The sequence below is a fragment of the Aspergillus ibericus genome (genome assembly GCF_003184845.1).
Source record: "Aspergillus ibericus CBS 121593 unplaced genomic scaffold BO80scaffold_79, whole genome shotgun sequence".
Taxonomy (NCBI): Eukaryota; Fungi; Ascomycota; class Eurotiomycetes; order Eurotiales; family Aspergillaceae; genus Aspergillus; species Aspergillus ibericus.
In genome coordinates, this window is record NW_020292177.1 from 1 (window position 1) to 19,853 (window position 19,853).

Sequence of the window (19,853 nt, forward strand, 5' to 3'; positions counted from 1 at the left end):
CATCCACCAACCCCCCAATAACCCCCCCCATAACCCCCCTCAACACATCCCTTTCCCCAGGAACTTGAGCGAGGCGATGCGCCGCCGCAACAGCAAGCAGCGTATTCAGCAGCAGGGGATACTCGAACGCCATTTCGGGGACAGAGAGTTCCCACATTTCCCGCACGGAGGGGATCTGCGCGGTGCCCATTGTTTGGGCCTTGCGGGTGATGTATTGCTGCAGGAGACGGAGGGAGGTTGTGGGGAAGGGGGATAGGTGGGGTGGTTGGAGATTGGATGTCTGTGGGGAGGGGAATGTACTAAGAGGGGGTTGGGATTGGACGGTGGTGGTGGTTCTGCCCGGGTATGTATACATGCGTGGTTGAAGCGGTGGATATTCGCAGGGGAGATTATGCCGTGCGCAGTGCGTGCATTGGGGACGTTGTTCGTTGCACTACACTTCTTAGCTGCACTCAATTTGATAATTGGATGATGGGTAAGGAGGGGTACCTTCACTTTCCGAGCTTTGCACCGTCGACAGCCACGGGTGGATTTGCGGTGGTTGAGTCGGGGGGGGCATCCTGCTGTGGTTCGGATTCGGGTTGATGGTGTCAAAAGGGTAAAGTGGATGCTACGGAGGTACGGGGCGGGTCATGCTTAATGAATCGGCTTCAGGCAGGGTATCACTAGCGTAAGGCTGTGATGGCGTGGCGCAGTTGGGCTCGGGTTCGGATCCTCGTGTTTGTAGGGTTAGTGGGTCGGGAGGGATGGAAGGGATCGGCGGGAGGATATATATATGGATGATGTCTTCGCATCACTTGTCTTCTGGTGTTCAAACTGACATCAATTCAATCAAACATTAATCGACTCTTGCCTTGCTTTTTTTTTTCAGCAACATGGGCCTTATCAAAACGGGAATTCAACTTGTCGGCGCTTATGGTCTCCTCCGCGCTGGGTCCAAGTATGTGTGTCATCTAGGATAATCCTCAAGAAGATGCTAATTATTAGGGCTGCCAACGAATACCAAGAAAAGAAGAAATCCAGGGAGAATAAAAACCATCATTGCAACTGTCACCATCACGAGCAGTACCAACAACCTCAGTATCAACAAGAATACCAAGACACGCAACATGGATACAATCAGGGAAATACAAAACAGGGTCCCCAGGGTACGCCTCCCATCTACAGCGAGGGGTACAGGCAAATGAAGCAATATGATCAACGCTATTATGCATCGAATGGACGGTAGCCTGGGATTTGGAATTTATTTTGTCATTTTACTCGAGATTTCATTGCTGTTTAGCGCGGTGTCTTATCATTCCTGATAGAGCATCATTTACATGGCGTTAGCTACTGCATAACATTAACATTGATCGTGGTATAAAATAGAGTATATGTAAGAAACAGAAATACACCTGCAGTTACGCAATCAACCAGCAAACAGTCAATGAGTGTTGCACTCGCAGGCACCTGAGATAGCAAGTAAAAAGTATCACTCCTCATACAAAGGCGGCTCGGCACTCGCGGGAAACTGCTCCAGTCGCTCAAACTCCGACATCGACACATCATACCCCAGATGTCGCTTCAGCAGCTCGTGAGTAACATACCGCTCCGGCGTATTCCCCTGCGCCTCCACAAACGACACATGCGGGTTAGCCTGGCTGATTCTTTGCAGCTCATTGGCATGACGATGATGGTGCGGACATCCATCCACCCCAATCAGAAAGATGGTGACATGAACCCAGGACAGCCCGAGCAGATCCAATTCAAACTCGTCCATATCCGTGGCTTCGCCATCGAGCAAAAGCAGCAATCTCAGTATCGGTGTTTGTGGACCCGCTTGCCATCCGTAGACTGGGTGATAGGTTGCGGACTCGGAGTATCGTTGAAAATGGAGGTCCTTGATTTTCTGCCAGCCGATCATCACGCGAGTCCCACCCCCGAATTTGACGTTGTTCCACATGTCATCCAGATTGGCATGGTTGATGAGTCCGATGTTGCTGGCCTTGCTGGCAAATGTCACGAGCTGGTAGCCATGAGTGTTGTGGTCGTGGTTGGACATGGCATCCGTGAAGCGTCGAATGATGGCTTTTGCGACATCTAATGCTAGTCAGATGGCTCTGCAACTGATCAGGGGGTATGTCTTACCCTTATTCTTTGGCTGGGTGGAGCTGGTAAATCCGGTAATGAGATACTCCTTGTACACGGGTCGAAGTGGGTCAAACTCCATTGAGCCAGAAACATCCAGCAAAATCATTGTGTTATCTGCAGCGGTTTCCGGGAGATCGAAAGCTCGGAAAGGGGCTGGCATGACCTGTCTGGAGTACTCCTCGGATGCATCCTGAAGACGGAACGTGTCGTCCGGAGAGTAATATGCAGGAGGGGGCTCAACGGCGGTGGCCATCCGACGACGGGCCATATCCATGGCAGAAATAAAGTCCGGCTTCATCCATGCCCCCTTACTACCTACCCTGTGGTTCAAGACCCAGTACAGACGCTCCTCGGCCGTGTTTTCGTACCCTCGCCAGGTCGGCGTAATTCCTCGCCACCCCGCGGGCGCATCGATCCGAAACTTGAGCGGGTTGGAGATGCGGGTCGCCCAGTCCACCGGTATTGGTTCAAAGTATCCTGCGCGGAGAAGATGAAGATACTCCAGGGGATACTGAGTTCGAAGCTCGGCGATCTTTTGAGTCATTCCAACCCTGTCCTGATAGATTGTGACGATCTCTCGCATCTCCCAATCTGGCCATCGGCCATTTTCCTCCCTTAATATCGCGTTTCGTAGCTCCCAAGCGCGCGCAGTCAGTTTATCTGCCTTGGCAGCCGCCTTCTCGGCAGACCGCATAGAGAGAGCCTTTTTAAAACTCGACAGCTTCGAGTGTTTGCCTGTTTCCACGCTGCCTGTCTTTTCGACCGAGGATGTCCCCTGATCTGCCACAGCTGGGTCGTCCATCTCCCAGATGTTGCACTGTGGCTCCATAGAATTGACGGCCGTCTGCGCCCTCATGTTGAGTGTTGCATTCAACGAGAGAGTTTGGCGAACCGAGGCAGTATAGCGGAATGGATCAGGCCTCCGCATCACATAGTTGGAAATGCCGAAGGGTGTGGGGAGCCGTCTATACGGATTATTGGTAAACACCGAGTTCTGATAGCAATCATGGTATGCCTTTTCGCCTTCTCAAGATTAGCTTCCTTTGGTTGAAACTTAGAAGATGGACGAACCCGGATACATGACAGCCTTGGACCACATTTCCTGGACACCAGTTCGCTTTGCTTTCCTCCTTCGGTATTGATGAGCCTCGCAGTTACAAGTCACATAGTCGCCGTCCTCGTGCTCGGGCTCAATGTCGCTATTGTATATCTGATAAACCCGCTGTATATTCTGGAGCATATTCTGCATCTCTTGCTAGACGCAACGTTAGGTAATGACACGATATGGTCGTGAAGCATACCTCATCCCGAGCGCGAACCTCCGCCGCCTGAATGACCACATTCGTGTGAGACCCGCGCTGCGGTCTGCTCACGGGGTTCCTATGCGACTCATACGAAGGCGGGAGTCCCTGCGTGTCTGCCCCGTTAGGTTGGCTTCGGGGATTGTCTTTGTTGGGGGGAGGCTGCGAGTATTGGTCAGGGTCCTCAAAGAACAAACTGAGGGCTTCGTCCAAGGAATTCGCCCACTGCAATGCACATCAGTCAACATCCCTGCCAGTATCTCTATCAGTGACCTGCCTGCAGGAAGATCAGAGCCTTCCCCTCATTCGCATCAGGGGCGACAGAGATAAATTTGGCGATGTCATCAGTGGTGGGCAACATGGCGGCTGATGTTGATTGAAGTTCAGCAGCCCGGTTGAGGGGAACCTAGGTTAATAACCGCCCGTCTCAGCCCCTTGAACTGCGGGATTTATTGGTGCTGGATGTTATCATTGGCACCCACGGGGCGCGGAGATGGACCGGGCCCTGCCACTATCGATGGGCACCGCGCATTGGCCGTCCGGCTTGTCCTTATCACGGCTAGTATGCCGCTAGTTTTGTCGCATGGCTTAGCAAAGCTTGCTTGGTCTGACATGATCGGTGGATGCCTGTCATGACCACCGCCTGATGTAGACGAGTGCCGAGGCAATCCTATGTCGGAGATGGAGAATCCGAGACTACTTAGGCAGAAGTCATCTATCTCATTTTCCGAATTTGATGCCAGAAACATCAATGATACTGCTCTGATGGACCGCACGGCCATTAAACGAGAGTAGTCTATCAAATTACAGCATCATCCATAGATATGAATGACAGCGTAACCTCCCAGATGATTGGAGTGCGGAGTAAAACAACACGAGTGACAGGATGCAGTAAACCACGTGCCTAATCACCTGACAGCACAATCAAAGACACCCTGCCTAAGGCACCAAGAAAGCCCTGCAAACCAAGCAAACAGCCCCTCCGCGACGGTCCAGACCAAGCCCAACTAGGCCGACAATCAGGCAAAGAACAAACGATATAAAACCCCCTGTCAAACTAAGCGCAAAACCTCTTCTCCCCGAAAAATCTTCCCCACATCACCTCGATCTCTACCATTTGATCTACACCAGATTACTACTAACCACCACCACCACCATGGGAAACGTAAGCCACTCGCCGACTTCTCCGCGAATCCTTCCTCGTCGAGTGAAGCGACTAGCGACTTGATTACCGCGTCATCTGCAAGACTTACATGAACCATCACATAGGGAGCCAAAGCCGCCACCAAGCGTGAGCGTAACGCCAAAGACACCAAGAGTGTTGGCAAGTCGCAGTTGAAGAGCGTATGTATTTCTTGTGTGTTTAATAGATTTGGATGAGGCATTTGTAGGGTGGTGTTACTTTGTGTTCTGGGGATGGACGATCGATCAGAGGGGTGATGGAATGGCCCTCATGCTTACTGCAACTACAGAACGAAGCGGCCAAGGATATCATGTGCCAGGTGTGCCGGTCGACTTTCCTCAAGACCACCCGGGCCCCTGCCTTGACGGAACATGCTGCCAACAAGCACAACAAGACCCTGCAGGACTGCTTTCCTAACTTTGTGGAGGTGCCTAAGAAATGAGGGGTAGAGGGACTAATGGGATTCACGATATCATGTATAGCTGATCTAGTCATTCATGGGGTTTGAGCGATTATCGGCCTGGTGGGAGTGTCGTGCGAAAATAGCTGAAAAAATGTCAAAAGGTCGAAATTCACATCCCGCAATTTAGTGCTTGTATAGATGACTAAGCATGTGCCGCATAACTAACATGCAATATATACACTGAAATTCACTGTTAAACCATGCCCTCAGTATCGGCATCAAATGGTCAGGTGATCACAGCATATGTGTTCTCTTTTCCTGCGGCTTATTCTTGTCTAAGCACGTCGAGCTTATGTCTCGGTAGGAGACAGCTGAGTCTATACGGGCAAATATGAGCGTAGCGGTATATGATAGGAAATGACCGCAGCCGTATATAGCAGCGGCAGTGAAGATAGATTCTAGGCAGGAGATGAGCCAGTCATACATACTTCTGATGAAGTCACTACACCGAATTCGGGCAATATATTTCTTCAACTGGAAATATGTAGATGGCAAGTATTGCATTTCGCGGTGACATATAAATGTAGTACCAGATCAACAGTAGTTCGAGACCCTGCCATGATCAGTACCACTTCATAGACACAAAGGAAAGATACGAACTCAATCAAATTGCCATCAGGATCCCGCACGTAAACACTTCGGATCATCCCAACGGCACCGGTGCGCTCAACCACCTTGCCGCCTTCCAGAACCTCAATTTTGGCCTCCCGAAAAGCACTGAGGACGTCCTCCACTCGAGACTCCGTCAGAAAGCACAAATCCGCACTTCCCGGCATGACAGTTTGAGCCTTGGGTACGAATTCCTTGCCACTTTGATGCAGGTTGATCTTCTGGGAACCAAAGAGCAGCGCATGGCTGAAGGTAATGTTAGTACATTTTGTATGAAACAGTGTGTTTACCCCGCATTACCGTTGAATATCCGGGCTACTGGGGGAAGTGAAAACCTCATGTTTCATCCCCAGATGGCCCGTGTAGAATGCAATAGACGCAGGAATAGAGCGGACCGTGAGGACCAAGTGGTCCAGGGATTTGATAGCAAACTTAGCGGCCATGGTGGTGGATGGTTTGGTCTAACTTTGACGCGGGGTTGACAAGGCTTCTGAGAGATGTCGGGGGCTTCCGCCGAGATCGACCCGCCGGGTTCGGCGGAGTGATCAAGATGCCGATAGTTGGGACAAGGACCAGAAATAGTATCGCGGAAGACTTTGTTCTGCTGCTGAAGGTATTGATTGTCATTCGGCTATTGTGTCCATGAATGGTCGGTTTTCTTTGTCGTAATGTCGATCTCGACGCATTTTCACATGAGTAAAGTCCGATATATTTTTACCAATGCGGTAGGTACCACTATATTGAACGACTATTAAATCACATGAGTGACTGAATTTGAAGACGAAGACTGGGATCTATCCCCCTCATTCATAATCAGGAGACAACCCAAACTACATTCTCCTTTTCAGCTTGTTTAGAGCCCAGTTTCGACACTCCGTTTGGAGTTCCCCGACTCCAGCATACTTTAGACGGAAAAAAGATGGAGTGTTTCACTACCAGATATATAAAGGTGCTAGCTACCTGCCATTTGAATGTTGTGATCTGGGCATAAATAGGCAGTGCCTTCCTGTCCGAAAGCGCTATATATCTCATCCTATGGTATTGAGCTTCACGCGTGCTCGGAACACAACATTCAAATATCTCCTATCCTTTAGCACTGATCTAGACGGTCATCATATCGCCATCGTAGCACGACATGACATCCCAGACGCTCCCGTCCGGTTGTGGGATCTGCGGCAAGAAAGACGCCCATCAAGTATGCCCCAAGTGCAATGTGATGCCATACTGCAGTCCGGAACACAGGATCTTGGACCACCCCTCCCATGGATCCGTCTGTCATCGCATCAGCTTTTACAGGGACTACTATTGGTCTTTCGAGGATGATGCTGACCCCAGCGAGGGGTCCGAGGAAGAAGAGTCTGATTCTGATGACAGTGGCTCTGACGAGGACGATCATAGCGATGGAATCCCACCACCCCTTGCAATGATGGATGTACTTGCGGATCTCCATCATGTGGAGTCCGTTACGGCTCAGCTTCTTCACAGTTTTGATATCTTGGGCAACTGCACCTATTTGGCTCAGTCTAAGCACTCTCGCGTAGCGCAAAACGTTCCAGCACTGATGCTGCGACTGGGTAAAGATGAAGACTGTTACGGCTTTGTGAAACACGCTGCGGATCTGCAGCAAGACTGGTGTAGGAAAGGCCGCCGCTGCTGCCATCGCTTTTGGCTTCAGTATTCCAAGACCGAGAATGCGTTGGAGCCATTCGACTATACGAATCATGAATTTCTGGATATTAGCCATATGGTCGCACTCACCCTCCTCAAGGTGAAGCTGCTGCTTGATTTGAGGAAAATGGACGAGTGTGCAGCTATTGTGGGTCGCAGAGTTCCTGCTGAGATCCTCTTGATCATTCAGTCGTTTGTACCTCTCAGCCCGATTCTTTGCGGAAATGAAAAGTTCGTGAGGATCAGGGCTCGTCGGCAAATGATCAACGAATTGGATAGACAAATCGAGGACCTATACCAAAGGGTCAAGGGGGTACATAAGAATCTCTGGCGATTTCTTGTGGGGTGGGACGCAGATGAGGTTTATCTCTGGAAATATGACGAGTGGCCATTTCGGTGCATTATGGTTGAGAATACCAGCTCGTGGGCTGAGACACCAGGGGCGATTCAGTTTATCGAGGCCAAGGTTTTGAAAGAGAGTATGGACTCCTAGTATTATTCTTATGAAGCAAACCTATGTATCTGAAAGAAATCAAAGAAATCTGATATCAGTTGGTAATTACCCGGACATGTACTTGCAGAGAACTATATGCATTAAGACAGAATAACAAGACGGTATACCGTTACTTGTTCGTTCTCCCAACTCCTAAACTATTGAAATCGATACCTAACATAAAGCTCAATACCAGATATTGAAGCCTGTATCAATCAACTACCGACATTTGCGCCTTCAGCCAGGATCCACTTTCCAAAATACCCAAAAATACACAATAGCCCAGCCTCAACCAAGCTATAATCAGCTCACCAAGTCCTCAGCCCACTCTCCCGAAACTAACAGTCTAATGCCATCCCAAAGCAGGGTCTTGATTCTCCTTCTCCAAGAACTTAGTATCAGACACACCTGCCTGCCTTTCCGACACCTTAGTTGTCTTGATGATCCTTTCCACCTCGTCCATCAAAACCCTCATTGTGTTATCTTCCATCCAAGCGGAGAAAAGCTCCGTCGCAGCTGCCTTTGGCATGGTGCTGAGATGACGCGAAACACAGCTGAGGACGGAGTGGATATGGCGTGAAGTTAGCGCATGGCCAAGATTGTCTGCATTCAATGGTGCGGGCCATGCGTCGAGGGTGTTTTTCCATGCGTCAATCTTGCGCTGGTGCTCATTCTTTAGCACGTAATTGCGGGAGCACTCGATTAGGATGCTCCGACTGGCGATAATGTGCCGCTGAAGGGAGTCGGTGGGGTCTAGCTCCATGATGTGGGTGAAGTTGGATGCGGCGTTGGTGGTATAAGGTGAGTTAGTCGTGGTGATTGGTAGAAATGGGACAAAATGCACCTGGCAAGGCAAGGACTTGCACGGGCCTTCAGCGAGATTATATGATGCTGTCATAGAGGCGTATGGATAGCCAGTTTACAACTTCCGGCTCAGGGTAGGCAATTTCCTTCTGCAAGTGCCTGACGCGATAAATATAGCAAGGCTGGCTTCGGAGGGGAGCGATAAATTAGTTGGATACTTCCAGGGATCGCCACACGAGTAGCACAAATAACTATAAGAAGCGGTATGATGTATTCGACTGATTAGGCCCTGTGAGTCATGTCGTCAGATCTACCTCCTAAATGCCTGCGTCGATGGTACGCAGTAGTTGGTGTCGATATGATTGCGTCACGTGCCATGATGCTGAAAGAGATGGGTGTATGATTCTGGGCCGTTGAGACTGTCATCTTCCGAAACATTGCCACCAAAGGCAATATAAGTTGGGACATTATATCCTTTACATCAGTTTCTAGGAGGAATGTATATTTTTGGTCTACGTGGTAGTGGTTTTGACAATATACAACAATTAGGGGCCTACCTGATGTGAATAGCCACCCATCTGCATAACCCCCAGTTGCAGATCCGGTTGACTTACGCTTTTACGAAATCATCCATTGCTTTGCCCGAAGACTGACTCATTAACTCGGTTTTGGATGACAGCGTGTGAGTCAACAGGGACATGTACTTCCGAGGAAGAAAATTATTTGGCCTCAGGCAGGAGATTATCCCTCAGGCACCTACTGCAATGAGGGAAGGAACTCTGCTGGTTAAATAATGCTATCCTGTGAAGAATTTCTTGCTTTGAAAGGTCGCGGAGATCTCCATCATCAAATAACTATATTAGTCACCTATATGCACCCCGATGCTTTGTTATGTCCTGACCATCGGAATCTACCTGAAGCTGGCCTTAATGGGTCTGACTGAACGGCTCAACCAACAGAACATGCCACCATCCTGGCAATCCCCATTAGGAGTTATCTGCGAGCAGGGAGGTTGCCGTGGATAAATTTGACATGGGCCACGAGAACTTGCCTGATCCTGTGACTCAACTAGATTCCTCCAATCCGGGCGCAAGATGGCAGCTACTATCCATGTGCCCTTTGTCGCCGGATTATGCCTTATTACAGCCGAGTCTCAGCCTTCCGAGCCAGCTTTCCAGGCTATAGCCTAGAAATCAGTGGTATTGACACCGAACATATAAGCAGCCCGCTAACTGACCAGTTTTGTCGTTCACCGTCCAACGATCTTGCATTTATTTGCTCACCAAGTGGGTCTCCTGGCTGCCTTTCTACGTTATTCTCATCTGCTAATGTCGATTCCAAGGCTATCGCAGGATGGACTCAACTAAGCTCCCTTCGGGCTGCGGGGTCTGTGGTTCACACAACAATCTCTTCCAATGCAACAAATGCCAGATCATGCCTTACTGCAGTCAGGAACACGAAGCTGCCGATAGGGGAGCACATGAGCAAGCCTGCACCAAAATCTTGGAAAACCGAATTAACATAGAGTCGGAAGAATGCGGGCTACCGTTCACTCTTGAGGACTTCATGAGTCCATCTGAGGACCTCCAAAGGCATCCTTCCGGGCGCAATGGGGATGGTCGTCGCCGGAAGCGGATATACTGGCAGAGAGGCGCCGATGAGCGAGCCTACTTGGCAGCGCGTTGTGGCCTGCTGAAGGCGATATCAAAGATCTGGACACGGGAGTCTCTCCAAGTCCAATTGACCCAGGTGCTGGCTCTTTTGAGACTGTCGCCTCGTGATCCTCTGGGGTTGCGCAGGCTCGCACCAGTACTGATGTTACTTCTGGGCCAGGACCGGGAATGCTATGACTTTATGAAAGGGTGGTCTATGGGGAGAGAGGGTAGGGATAATGACAACGCCGGTCCCCGACTACGGGGTCAAACAATCGACAAATCAGACTTTTTCGAACCCGTCGACTTTGTCCATGATCTCGCTCACACTATCATTCTTACTCTTCTCAAAATCAAAGTGCTCCTGGACATCAAGCATTTGGAATCATTGGCCTCGGAATGTCGCGCGAAAGTCTCAGAGGTAGTCTACAAATGCGCCCGAAGCCACATCGTCTCGGAAAAGTGCGAGCTCCTGTTCGATGACAAAGTGCGCCAGGATATGATCGAAAGGCTGCTACTACAGATAGACAAGCTGTATGCCAGTGTTCACTTGAAGAATGGTTACTATTGGCGAGCTCTTGTGAGTCCGCAGATTCCTCTCGACTGGAAACCGGATAGGGAGAGTCCGGGTTCACTCGAAGAGATGCAATGCAGTCTGATTTATACCTATGATGCGTGGAGGAAGACGCCCGGGGCAGTGGACTTTATCATAGCCAGATTTCACAAAAAGGTTCAAGGCCGGGTGCAAGGCGGGACTAGAAACCAGGATCGGGATGAGGAATGGACATTGTTGTGATTACATGCACGACTTGTCAAATTCAAAGTACGAGGGAAACAGAACCCTAACAGGAACAAAAGGGTTGCTTCCAAATTACTGGGCTTGTGGCTCAAAAGTTCGATGCAGGCCTTGAAAACTGGCCTTCAGTAATACTTTCGGCTAATTTACTGTGCTCGATCTTTCTCAATGGGGCTGATACTATGTAGACGCTTGAACGTCTATTGCTAATCTAAAGGAACACCTAATATACGAATTCAGAAACGAACTTTGAGATATAGGCGGAGTCCACGATCTCGTCATAATCAACACTGCGTACTATTCACTGATTTACATACCATCAGACCATTCGCGCTCTACGCGGTACAAAGAAATCCTACTATGAACGGCTCCGCGTGGCCTTGATATAAACGGTACTATCGCATACCACGATGTAGAACTACCGAGCTTTCTTTGGACTCCTTTGCACTGAGTTTGAGATAGACATGTCCTATCTCCTGTCGGTATCTCATCATCGTATGATTTGAGTAGGCTCCACAAGTCTCGCAGGTCCTCTCAAAGGGTGTGATGTCGGTATGACCTTCCGTCAATATTCATTCCATATCGAATCAGCAAGCTGAGATTTACCTATGTCTAAACAAAGGCTAGGCTCAGGTGAATCATGATAACTTCCCTTCTTATCAAATTTTCAGTTCCTGAACATCGAGTTTGTCTAGAGAGAGTGTTCTTGAGAATATGGCTCAGTTATATCTACTTGTAGTATATTAACAATAGCTAGAATGCCGGGTGTACGTGTAGCGCCTCCTCAAAAAATCCCCCACTCTGTGTTCCAATTCAACACATATAGTTATTGAGAACGGCATTTCCCGCTATAGTGCGACAAGGACAAAAAGGACAGCCGTCTTTGTGAATATAAGCAAGCAGGATTTTTTTATCTAGAATCCGCCATAAACTGCCTTGTCTTATTCTTTGTCTGCATCTCTTGATAATCGACCTATTTGCTGTAATAAGGCCTATCAAATTCCAGACTTTCTTTGTTCCGGAGCATCGTGCAGGTTTGACTGCAGCTTCCTATCCTGCCCGTCAGCCATAGGTTCATTCTGGCTAAGTATTTCAAGGCCACGATCAGGGGCCCTGATGGACTTCTATGAGTGCTTTCATGGCTGATTTCACCAGGTATCATACTTTAACACGCTCGCCTAGGGTTCATATTCAGTTCAGATGTCCCAAAAATCTATGATGCTAATTGTATGCCTTGAACTTGAAGCCTAATTTTTTTTGGAGTACGTTGTTGAGGCAACGTCGTGACATGCCTCAACGAGCGAATTCAGTTTGAACAAAGCTGACATGTTATACATTAAACACACAGCTCGTGAGAATGCCTGGCATACATGCACCTGATTTTAGCTTACTGAATCCTCTCCTTTTTTTTTTTTCCTCTGGATACAGAAATGCGTGTCCTAGCGTCTAGTTAACATCCCTCTTTAGCAGGAAGATAGATACAGTAATCATTCTCATCATAAGAACCTGTCTATTTAGATGTTGTACAGTACTTCAACCCCGAACATGTCCACGTATTCAAGACACTGACCCCGTACCAAGGGATCCGAGCCACATGTACACATTTAGACCTTCACAACTCTCACGGCAAGATGGCCGAGTTGGTCCAAGGCGTCAGGTTAAGGTTCACCTTAATATTCAGCTTCACAGCTTCCTGATCATCGTTTGATGGCGTGGGTTCGAATCCCACTCTTGTCATCTTTTCCTTTTTTTCGACGTAGCGGGCTCCGTTAGGCGATACAATATGGCTTGACGTGACTCATCGATCTTCATTTTTATGAATCTTCCTCACTTGGGGGTATAGGTGCTGGGGTGCATGTTTTGATCCTAGTGGCTCAGAAGAGGTATCTTTTTTGAATTTTGTCTAAATCATCTCTACATTTCCACATTTTCGGAAGGATCCGGATAGCTCCCTCGGAGAACACCAAATGGACTTGCATACGTTCAGGTGAAAGTTGAAATGATCAAAGGCATGAGAACATGCACCGGAATCACTACGATATACTCTGATACTGGGATATCTCTTTACAGATGTTGCGAGATTGGTGTATAGCTTTGAACTTGCCTTAGCTAGTCTTGTTACGGTTTTAGGATCTATTTGGTGGGAAGACATGGATGCTATGTTCTTGCTGGGAATAATAGGTCCTAATCGTTGTTGACTACCAATATATAAGTCTTATGTTTAATAAGCCTATATTCCGCCTCGAGCATGTAAAGAAAGTCTACTACGACACCGAACTTGAAAACAAGACAGAGTAGAAAGCAGGTACCAAAGAAGAGCTATTTCGATGTAACGAAACTTCCTGGCTGGTATTTGACTCTGGTCCTCCATAGCACAATCAAAAGTGACAGGTAAACCTACTGCCTCCATAAAGCCCTGGCAATTGTTTCATGCCCATAATCTCGTTCCCAAAAGCCCTTCTCACTGGGTCGTCGTCGGAGTAGAACTTTTCACGACAGTATACAGTCCCATCTATCAACTATATATAGCTCTCTCCACAATTTTTGTGCACACAGCAGACCTGCCCTGTACGCTAGAGAGCGTTGACTCGCTGGAGTCGTTATGATTACCCCGTCGTGAAAGCTCCAAGATCCGTGTAGTAACTCCAGCTTCGATCAGGCGCTGAATGTCTGTCCCGTCTCCGAAGGATCTCACTTAAAGTCGCGCAACTGCGCCTGGTGATGGGTACACACACATGTTAATGTTGGATGCTCGGACATTGACCTCCCCGAAAAAAATGGGAGAACCATTTCCAATTAACATATATATAGTGAGGGAAAACCCTTCTCTCGCCGCCCCCGAAACAAGATGCCGTAGAATATTAGGATAGTGGCGTTGCCTCGGACATTGATGGTATCCTCGATGTTGTTGTGGAAATCTTTGATGTGATAGGCAAACTTATACCGTTAATGCCTTAGATGCTACGGCGTCGTGGCGGGCTTGCTGGAGTTTATATGTAGGTAGGGACTGCATGCGCCACGTAGGCTGTTGCACCCTGTCTCCTCAAGACTTTCAACGAGGCTTCCAACATCGATCGTAGCCTTGATGTAGATCTCTTGGACTAGATGGAAAACGCTGGTTCCATGATCTGTATTGTCCATGTAGGAATGATTCACCCCCCTGATGATATCATTGTAATCCATACCCGATTCCTCAGGATCCCGCTGCCTCCGGTATCAAGGATAGGCTGTTATTTCTTATACATGTCGAGTTGGTTTCTCAAATCCCGGAATCTTTCCTGTATCCGGGCTCGTTGCAGGTCTCGTAGGGTGGTCCCGGGGCTATCAAGGAATCCATCGAATAGCCTCTGGAGGCTACCAACCATTCATAGGGAACATCCATAGGCCAGTACATCAGTAGGGAATGTGTACAATGAGGTCTTACAAACGGATGAGCCACGTTTTTGTCGGCAAACAGCAGACTGCACCAACGGAATCCTGATGCCCTTAGCCTAGTACTTAGCCAGCCCTTGGCAACATCTCAGTGGCTGTCCCTGCCTCTAGCCTCCCGCGACTCACTAGATGCTGATCTGGACGCGGTCAACGGCCGACAAAGGGGACCACATCATGCACGAGCAACCGCATAAAGGAGGCTAACAGACCCCTGACACTTCCTGACCATCATCCATCACAAAATGTCTGACGTAAACTGCACCCCCTACCGTGGCAGATGCTTTTCTCGAGGCCCTGGCCGAGGTATCTATCCGGCTATCCTCCTCTGCAAACATCATCTCACCATGACAGGCTGGCGTCGACCACCTCTTTACCGTCCTAGGCTCCGACCATCCCAGCATCATCGAGGCCTATGTCCGTCGTCAAAATGACCCCACTCGCCAGTCCCCCAAGATGATCCTATTCCAGCACGAGGTATGTCCCTCAGCCCGGTATCCGATCCCCGCTGATCGCCCAGTTCGTGGCCATGTCCGCTGCCGATGGCTATGCCTGCATCAGCCATAAACCGGCCTGTGTGCTGGCCCACGTCGACGTGGGGACCGCCGCGCTCGGTCAGGGTCTGCACAATGCATCCAGTGGCCGTGCTCCGGTCATGATCTTCGCCGGTGTCGCCCCATCAACCCTACATGGCGAGGCTCCGGGTTCGCGTTCCGAACATGTCCAGGGGTACCAAGATATCCGAGACCAGGCCGCCATTGTGGCTCCCTACAGCCGTTTCAGCGCGGAAATCAAATCCCCTCATAACGTCAGCAGTCTCGTGCATCGCGCCGTCCTCATGGCCACCACCGGCTCCCCTGGTCCCGTCTACCTCACAGCCACTCGCGAGATCCTCGCCAACCCCGTCCCCTCGCTACAGCCTCGTCCCAAACCCATCCCATCCTGCATCCTCGGCTCTCTCCCGCATGAAGCCGTCGAAGTCATCGGCAACGCCCTCCTCGACGCAAAAGCCCCCCTCGTCGTCACCGGCTATATCGGTCGGAACCACCGCGCAGTCAACGAACTCATCAAACTCGCCGACACCATCCACGGTCTGCGCGTCTTCGACTCCGAACTCCGCGAGGTCTGCTTCCCCACCACGCACCCAGCCTGCGTCACCCGAGGCACTGGCGCCGCCCCGGCCATCCAATCTGCCGACGTGATCCTGGCGCTTGACACCGACGTCCCTTGGATCCCTCGCCGGGTGCACCCCTCCCCAGACGCAGAAGTCTACCACATCGATCTCGACCCGCGGAAGGAACGCAGGAACATGTTCGACATCGGTGCCACGGCTACCTTCCACGCCGACACCGCCGCCGCACTCACCCAACTGAACACATACATCACCTCCTCTCCCCGCCTCCCAGACCTCCAAACCACCTGGACCACCCGTCGCGACGCCCTCCGCTCATCGCACGCCGAAGGCCAATCCCTCATCCACACCCGCGCCACTAAACTCCTCGACACCCCCGACGCACCCTGCACCGTGGACTACCTCTGCAGCCGCATCCGTGCCCTCGTCCCTTCAGATACCATCTACGTGACCGACTCCGTCACCCACCAAGTCGCCATGACCGAGCAGCTACAACTGACTCGTCCCGGTACCCACCTCACCAAAGGCGGCAGCAGCCTCGGCTGGGCTGGCGGCGCCAGTATCGGGGTGAAACTCGCCACGGCACGCTACGACCTCTCCGATCGACCCACCGCCAACCCTAAATCTGACCATCAGCAACCCCCCTTCATCTGCAGCATCACCAGCGACGGCAGCTTCGTCTTCTCCGTCCCCACGGCAGTCTACTGGGCGAGTCATCGGTACGGATGTCCGTTTCTCACGGTGATCTTGAATAATGGCGGGTGGAATGCCACGAGGCAGTGTTTGGTGGATGTGCATCCGGGGGGCGTGGCGGCGGGGTGGTCGAATGAGGAGTTGGGGATCTCGTTGGTCACGGATGGGCCGGATTATGGGGGCGTCGCGAAGGCGGCGGCGAATGGGCGGTTGTGGACCACGAGAGTGCGGTGTGTGAGGGAGTTGGATGGGGCGATTCGGGAGGGGGTTAGGGTCGTGAGGGAGGAGGGGATGTCGGTGGAGTTGGATGTGATTATTGGGTAGATCGTTGCCAAGGGGCTGGGGAAGTGCTTGCTGTTAGTTTACTGTGAGAAGTAACGTATAGACCTGGTGAATAGGATACATTCACTCTTCTGTTACTTTGGGAAAGCTGGATCAGGGCTTGCATACCCTCAGACATATCACATGACATATCTCCCAACGCAACTACCAACCTATTCATATCGATTGAGACTTATCCCCGATGAATCTTCTCTGATTTGATATTCCTCACCGTAGCACATACCAAAATTCTCCACTCTCATTTTAAGCTTCCATCTACCCATCCATTTCTCTCTATAAGATGCAGGGCAAACAGCCGGTTGAGAAACAGTCACGTGGCCCCACTCCCATCCATCCATCCATCCATCCCACCCGCAAATCCTGCCCCACTACCCTTCAATTTCCATCCCGCATCCATGCAACCCAACCCAATCCAACCCAACCTACTCCATACACAATACTATCTATCAATCAATCTAACACCCACCCAACCCACAATCCATAATTTCATCCCCCACGCTTTCAAACATACCATACTCCCCACCACAACCCCCCATCAAAACAACCAACTCTACCCACCCCCCAAAATCCCACCTGGTGGTGGAAGAAGAAGAAGAAGGAAAATGCCCCCCACAACCACCGAAGTCATCCCCGGCGCGTGTGTGAACATCGTTCTGAAAAAAGATCAACCCACGGGTCGGACTGTCACGGGCACCGTGGCGGATGTTTTGACGAGGGGGAATCATCCGAGGGGGATTAAAGTCCGGTTACGGGATGGGAGGGTGGGGAGGGTACAATCTCTTTCTTCCAATCCTCCTTCTTTTGTTGGGGGGTTGGAGGTGGGAGTGGGGAGTGCTGGGGAGAACGGGGATGGTGGTGGGGGTGGTTATGGTGGGGCTGAAGGGGAAGGAGGCAGTGGGAGAGGGAGAAGAGGGAGGAGGGATGGGAGGAGAGTCAGGTTTGCGGGGGTGGAGCAGGATGGAGAAGGGGGAGGGCCGGAGGAGAGCATTGGGTTGGATGCATATGTGACTAATTCTGCGGGGAGGCAGAGGGGGAGAGGGAGAGGGAGGCAGGGTGGGAGTAGTGGTGAGGGTGAAGGACAGGATCATGCCGACTTTGAGTATGGCATCGTGACGTGTCCGGTGTGTGGAGACTTCCAGGGGGATGAGGCTGCCGTTGCGCATCATGTGGCGGGGCATTTTGATTGATCCTTTGAAATTATCCTTGATGTATGGGATAGGTGAGCTTTTATTTTTGTTGGCTGTGTTTTTGGGAAGGGGATAATAATTCCATGAGCTAGAAGGGATGGCCGAACAATAGTCTAATCTGGATGGATCTGGCAATAGGATATAATCTTGCCGAGATGCTCTGTGATGCCATCTGCGAGGTTTGACGGCCTCATTGAATAGGGTGGTAGAGCATATGTTCTACTGTTTTCCGAGTCAATACTGCCTGAAAACAGAAGAAAGAAAGCAGGAAGCAATGCGCGTAGGCAGGAATTGAGGATGAATTCATATATCACACTGCCGAAACACACTCATTGCCTCCTTCAAGTGCTGCTCCACGTCCAAATCCCAGATCCACCGCATCCGCTCATCCAGGTTCGCCCGGATCTTCTCCACATCATCCTTTACCCCCTCCTTCTGGCATTGGTACAACTGTCCCGCATCCCGACTCGTGCGTACCAGCTTCTGTGTCCGGGGCCGTCGCACCGCATCATATGCCGCAAATGCCTTTTCCAATTGGCTTCGCTCGTGGACCTCCCCCAGCAGTCGGGACAAAACATAGACATCCTCCACTGCCATTCCGGCACCAGCCCCCTGGTGAGGGGTGCTCGCGTGAGCTGCATCTCCCATAATACAGATGCGCCCCCCTCGATGATACGTGCGCGCAGAAGGATGATCGAACATGGCCCAAATATCTGCATTTCGCATCAAGGATAGAATCGCCTTGACATCCTGTCCCCATTCCTCAAAGTCCTGCAACATCTGTTCCTTGTTCCCCGGTAGCACCCACTGCGATCCGTGTTCCCAGACGCCATTCTGCTTCGTCCGGAAGGCTACCACATTCATCGTCTTGCCATGTTCGATCGGGAACGTCAGAAGATGGCCGTCGTAGCCCCAGTGGAAATGGTTGTTGCGCGCAGTATATTCCCCCAGCGCCTGCACGGCTTCATCCATCGGGATTAACCCGCGATAAGCATATTTGCCGGTGAAAATGGCATTGGCCGCTTCCTCCCCATCGAGGAGGATCTGCCGTACTCGTGATTTGATCCCATCGCAGCCTATAACTGCATCAGCAGCGACGGAAGTTCCATCTGCAAAGTGCACTGTGACGCCATCTTCCACCTCGTCGATCGAAACCAACCGCTTGCCGAAACTCACGCATTCATTCTCCGCCGGGAGCAACGCCGTCATCGCCTCGAGAAATCGTGCGCGATGAACACTGCTCCTCGCCACGGCGGCATGTACCTCGTGGAGATAGTCCCCCGCCTTGAGAGTGTTTGACGCCCCCCGCCCGTCCATTCCCATCCGGTAGCTGGACCACAGCTTTTTTTCCAAGGCGCCTGTGTCCGGTTGAAACGTCGCATGTTTGTTATAGGCAGCCGCCATGTCGCGGTCGATCAACTCCATGGCGCGGATGGAGTTGGAGCCAAAGGCAATACCCGCGCCGATTTCGGAGAATTCGGGAGTGGCTTCATAGAGGTGTGGCGAGATGGTTTCGCGTGAGGTGTGCTTCAGCAGGGCGAGGAGTAGCGTGACACCCGCGATACCACCACCAATGATGGCAATTCGGAGAGGCTGTCCATTGGTAGGACTAGTCATGATGTGCCTGGTTGATTGTTGCGCAGGGGTATCAGGGTAAATTGTTTTGTGTGATCGGTCTGTGAGTGGTGCGGTCATGGCCGGGATGTGCTGGCGAGGGGCATCCCTAGGTATTGCCTCCTCCCTGCACGCCTGGCCTTAGCGTGTTCGGCTAAATCCTACGGGGACGCGGATGGTTGTCCGCTGTCAGAATGGTGGTCTGGGCAAATCGCTGGGACGGACGGGCTGAGCCGCTCCCCGAGCCCCCTCGCGGGATGGCTAGAAGCTTAGTATCGGGAAATATGGGAAGCTATCCCGAGGAAACGAAGTTGTGGATTCCCCTGCGGCCTAGAATAGCCAATGCCTGTGGGATTC

At 50.9% G+C, this 19,853-nt stretch overlaps 9 protein-coding genes and 1 non-coding gene across 10 annotated transcripts; 7 read left to right on the forward strand and 3 right to left on the reverse strand.

Annotated features, from left to right (window-relative positions):
- Nucleotides 1–825: 825 nt before the first annotated feature.
- BO80DRAFT_266656 (uncharacterized protein) lies at nucleotides 826–1,350 on the forward strand. The gene is made up of 2 exons (XM_025714793.1): nucleotides 826–940; nucleotides 988–1,350. Exons 1-2 carry the CDS (start codon nucleotides 876–878, stop codon nucleotides 1,226–1,228), a joined length of 306 nt encoding a protein of 101 aa, XP_025569592.1. The 5' UTR covers nucleotides 826–875; the 3' UTR covers nucleotides 1,229–1,350.
- On the reverse strand, nucleotides 1,335–3,968 carry BO80DRAFT_429988 (uncharacterized protein). The gene is made up of 5 exons (XM_025720605.1): nucleotides 3,709–3,968; nucleotides 3,432–3,656; nucleotides 3,202–3,385; nucleotides 2,128–3,153; nucleotides 1,335–2,079 (listed from the first exon to the last, which is right to left on the reverse strand). The coding sequence occupies exons 1-5, from the start codon at nucleotides 3,790–3,792 to the stop codon at nucleotides 1,472–1,474; spliced, it is 2,127 nt and encodes a 708-aa protein (XP_025569593.1). The 5' UTR covers nucleotides 3,793–3,968; the 3' UTR covers nucleotides 1,335–1,471.
- Nucleotides 3,969–4,497: 529 nt separating this feature from the next.
- Nucleotides 4,498–5,233, forward strand: BO80DRAFT_429989 (uncharacterized protein). The gene is made up of 3 exons (XM_025720606.1): nucleotides 4,498–4,596; nucleotides 4,701–4,775; nucleotides 4,904–5,233. The coding sequence occupies exons 1-3, from the start codon at nucleotides 4,588–4,590 to the stop codon at nucleotides 5,054–5,056; spliced, it is 237 nt and encodes a 78-aa protein (XP_025569594.1). The 5' UTR covers nucleotides 4,498–4,587; the 3' UTR covers nucleotides 5,057–5,233.
- A 291-nt stretch (nucleotides 5,234–5,524) lies between these two features.
- On the reverse strand, nucleotides 5,525–6,133 carry BO80DRAFT_497846 (VOC family protein). Its single transcript, XM_025724101.1, has 3 exons — nucleotides 5,987–6,133; nucleotides 5,678–5,932; nucleotides 5,525–5,630 (listed from the first exon to the last, which is right to left on the reverse strand). The coding sequence occupies exons 1-3, from the start codon at nucleotides 6,127–6,129 to the stop codon at nucleotides 5,612–5,614; spliced, it is 417 nt and encodes a 138-aa protein (XP_025569595.1). The 5' UTR covers nucleotides 6,130–6,133; the 3' UTR covers nucleotides 5,525–5,611.
- A 688-nt stretch (nucleotides 6,134–6,821) lies between these two features.
- On the forward strand, nucleotides 6,822–7,847 carry BO80DRAFT_439513 (uncharacterized protein; the record flags this gene model as incomplete). The annotated part of the gene is made up of 1 exon (XM_025721082.1): nucleotides 6,822–7,847. The coding sequence occupies one exon, from the start codon at nucleotides 6,822–6,824 to the stop codon at nucleotides 7,845–7,847; it is 1,026 nt and encodes a 341-aa protein (XP_025569596.1).
- Nucleotides 7,848–10,004: 2,157 nt separating this feature from the next.
- On the forward strand, nucleotides 10,005–11,099 carry BO80DRAFT_369161 (uncharacterized protein; the record flags this gene model as incomplete). Its single annotated transcript, XM_025716377.1, has 2 exons — nucleotides 10,005–10,661; nucleotides 10,827–11,099. 2 exons carry the CDS (start codon nucleotides 10,005–10,007, stop codon nucleotides 11,097–11,099), a joined length of 930 nt encoding a protein of 309 aa, XP_025569597.1.
- Nucleotides 11,100–12,724: 1,625 nt separating this feature from the next.
- On the forward strand, nucleotides 12,725–12,836 carry BO80DRAFT_t297. The gene has a single exon. It is a non-coding gene; the product is annotated as a tRNA-Leu (tRNA).
- A 1,937-nt stretch (nucleotides 12,837–14,773) lies between these two features.
- BO80DRAFT_487247 (thiamine diphosphate-binding protein) lies at nucleotides 14,774–16,677 on the forward strand (the record flags this gene model as incomplete). The annotated part of the gene is made up of 3 exons (XM_025723543.1): nucleotides 14,774–14,782; nucleotides 14,883–15,005; nucleotides 15,049–16,677. The coding sequence occupies 3 exons, from the start codon at nucleotides 14,774–14,776 to the stop codon at nucleotides 16,675–16,677; spliced, it is 1,761 nt and encodes a 586-aa protein (XP_025569598.1).
- A 620-nt stretch (nucleotides 16,678–17,297) lies between these two features.
- BO80DRAFT_369198 (YwbE family protein) lies at nucleotides 17,298–17,882 on the forward strand (the record flags this gene model as incomplete). Its single annotated transcript, XM_025716381.1, has 2 exons — nucleotides 17,298–17,506; nucleotides 17,615–17,882. The coding sequence occupies 2 exons, from the start codon at nucleotides 17,298–17,300 to the stop codon at nucleotides 17,880–17,882; spliced, it is 477 nt and encodes a 158-aa protein (XP_025569599.1).
- A 303-nt stretch (nucleotides 17,883–18,185) lies between these two features.
- BO80DRAFT_369202 (FAD/NAD(P)-binding domain-containing protein) lies at nucleotides 18,186–19,499 on the reverse strand (the record flags this gene model as incomplete). The annotated part of the gene is made up of 1 exon (XM_025716382.1): nucleotides 18,186–19,499. One exon carries the CDS (start codon nucleotides 19,497–19,499, stop codon nucleotides 18,186–18,188), a length of 1,314 nt encoding a protein of 437 aa, XP_025569600.1.
- Between the last annotated feature and the right edge of the window lie 354 nt (nucleotides 19,500–19,853).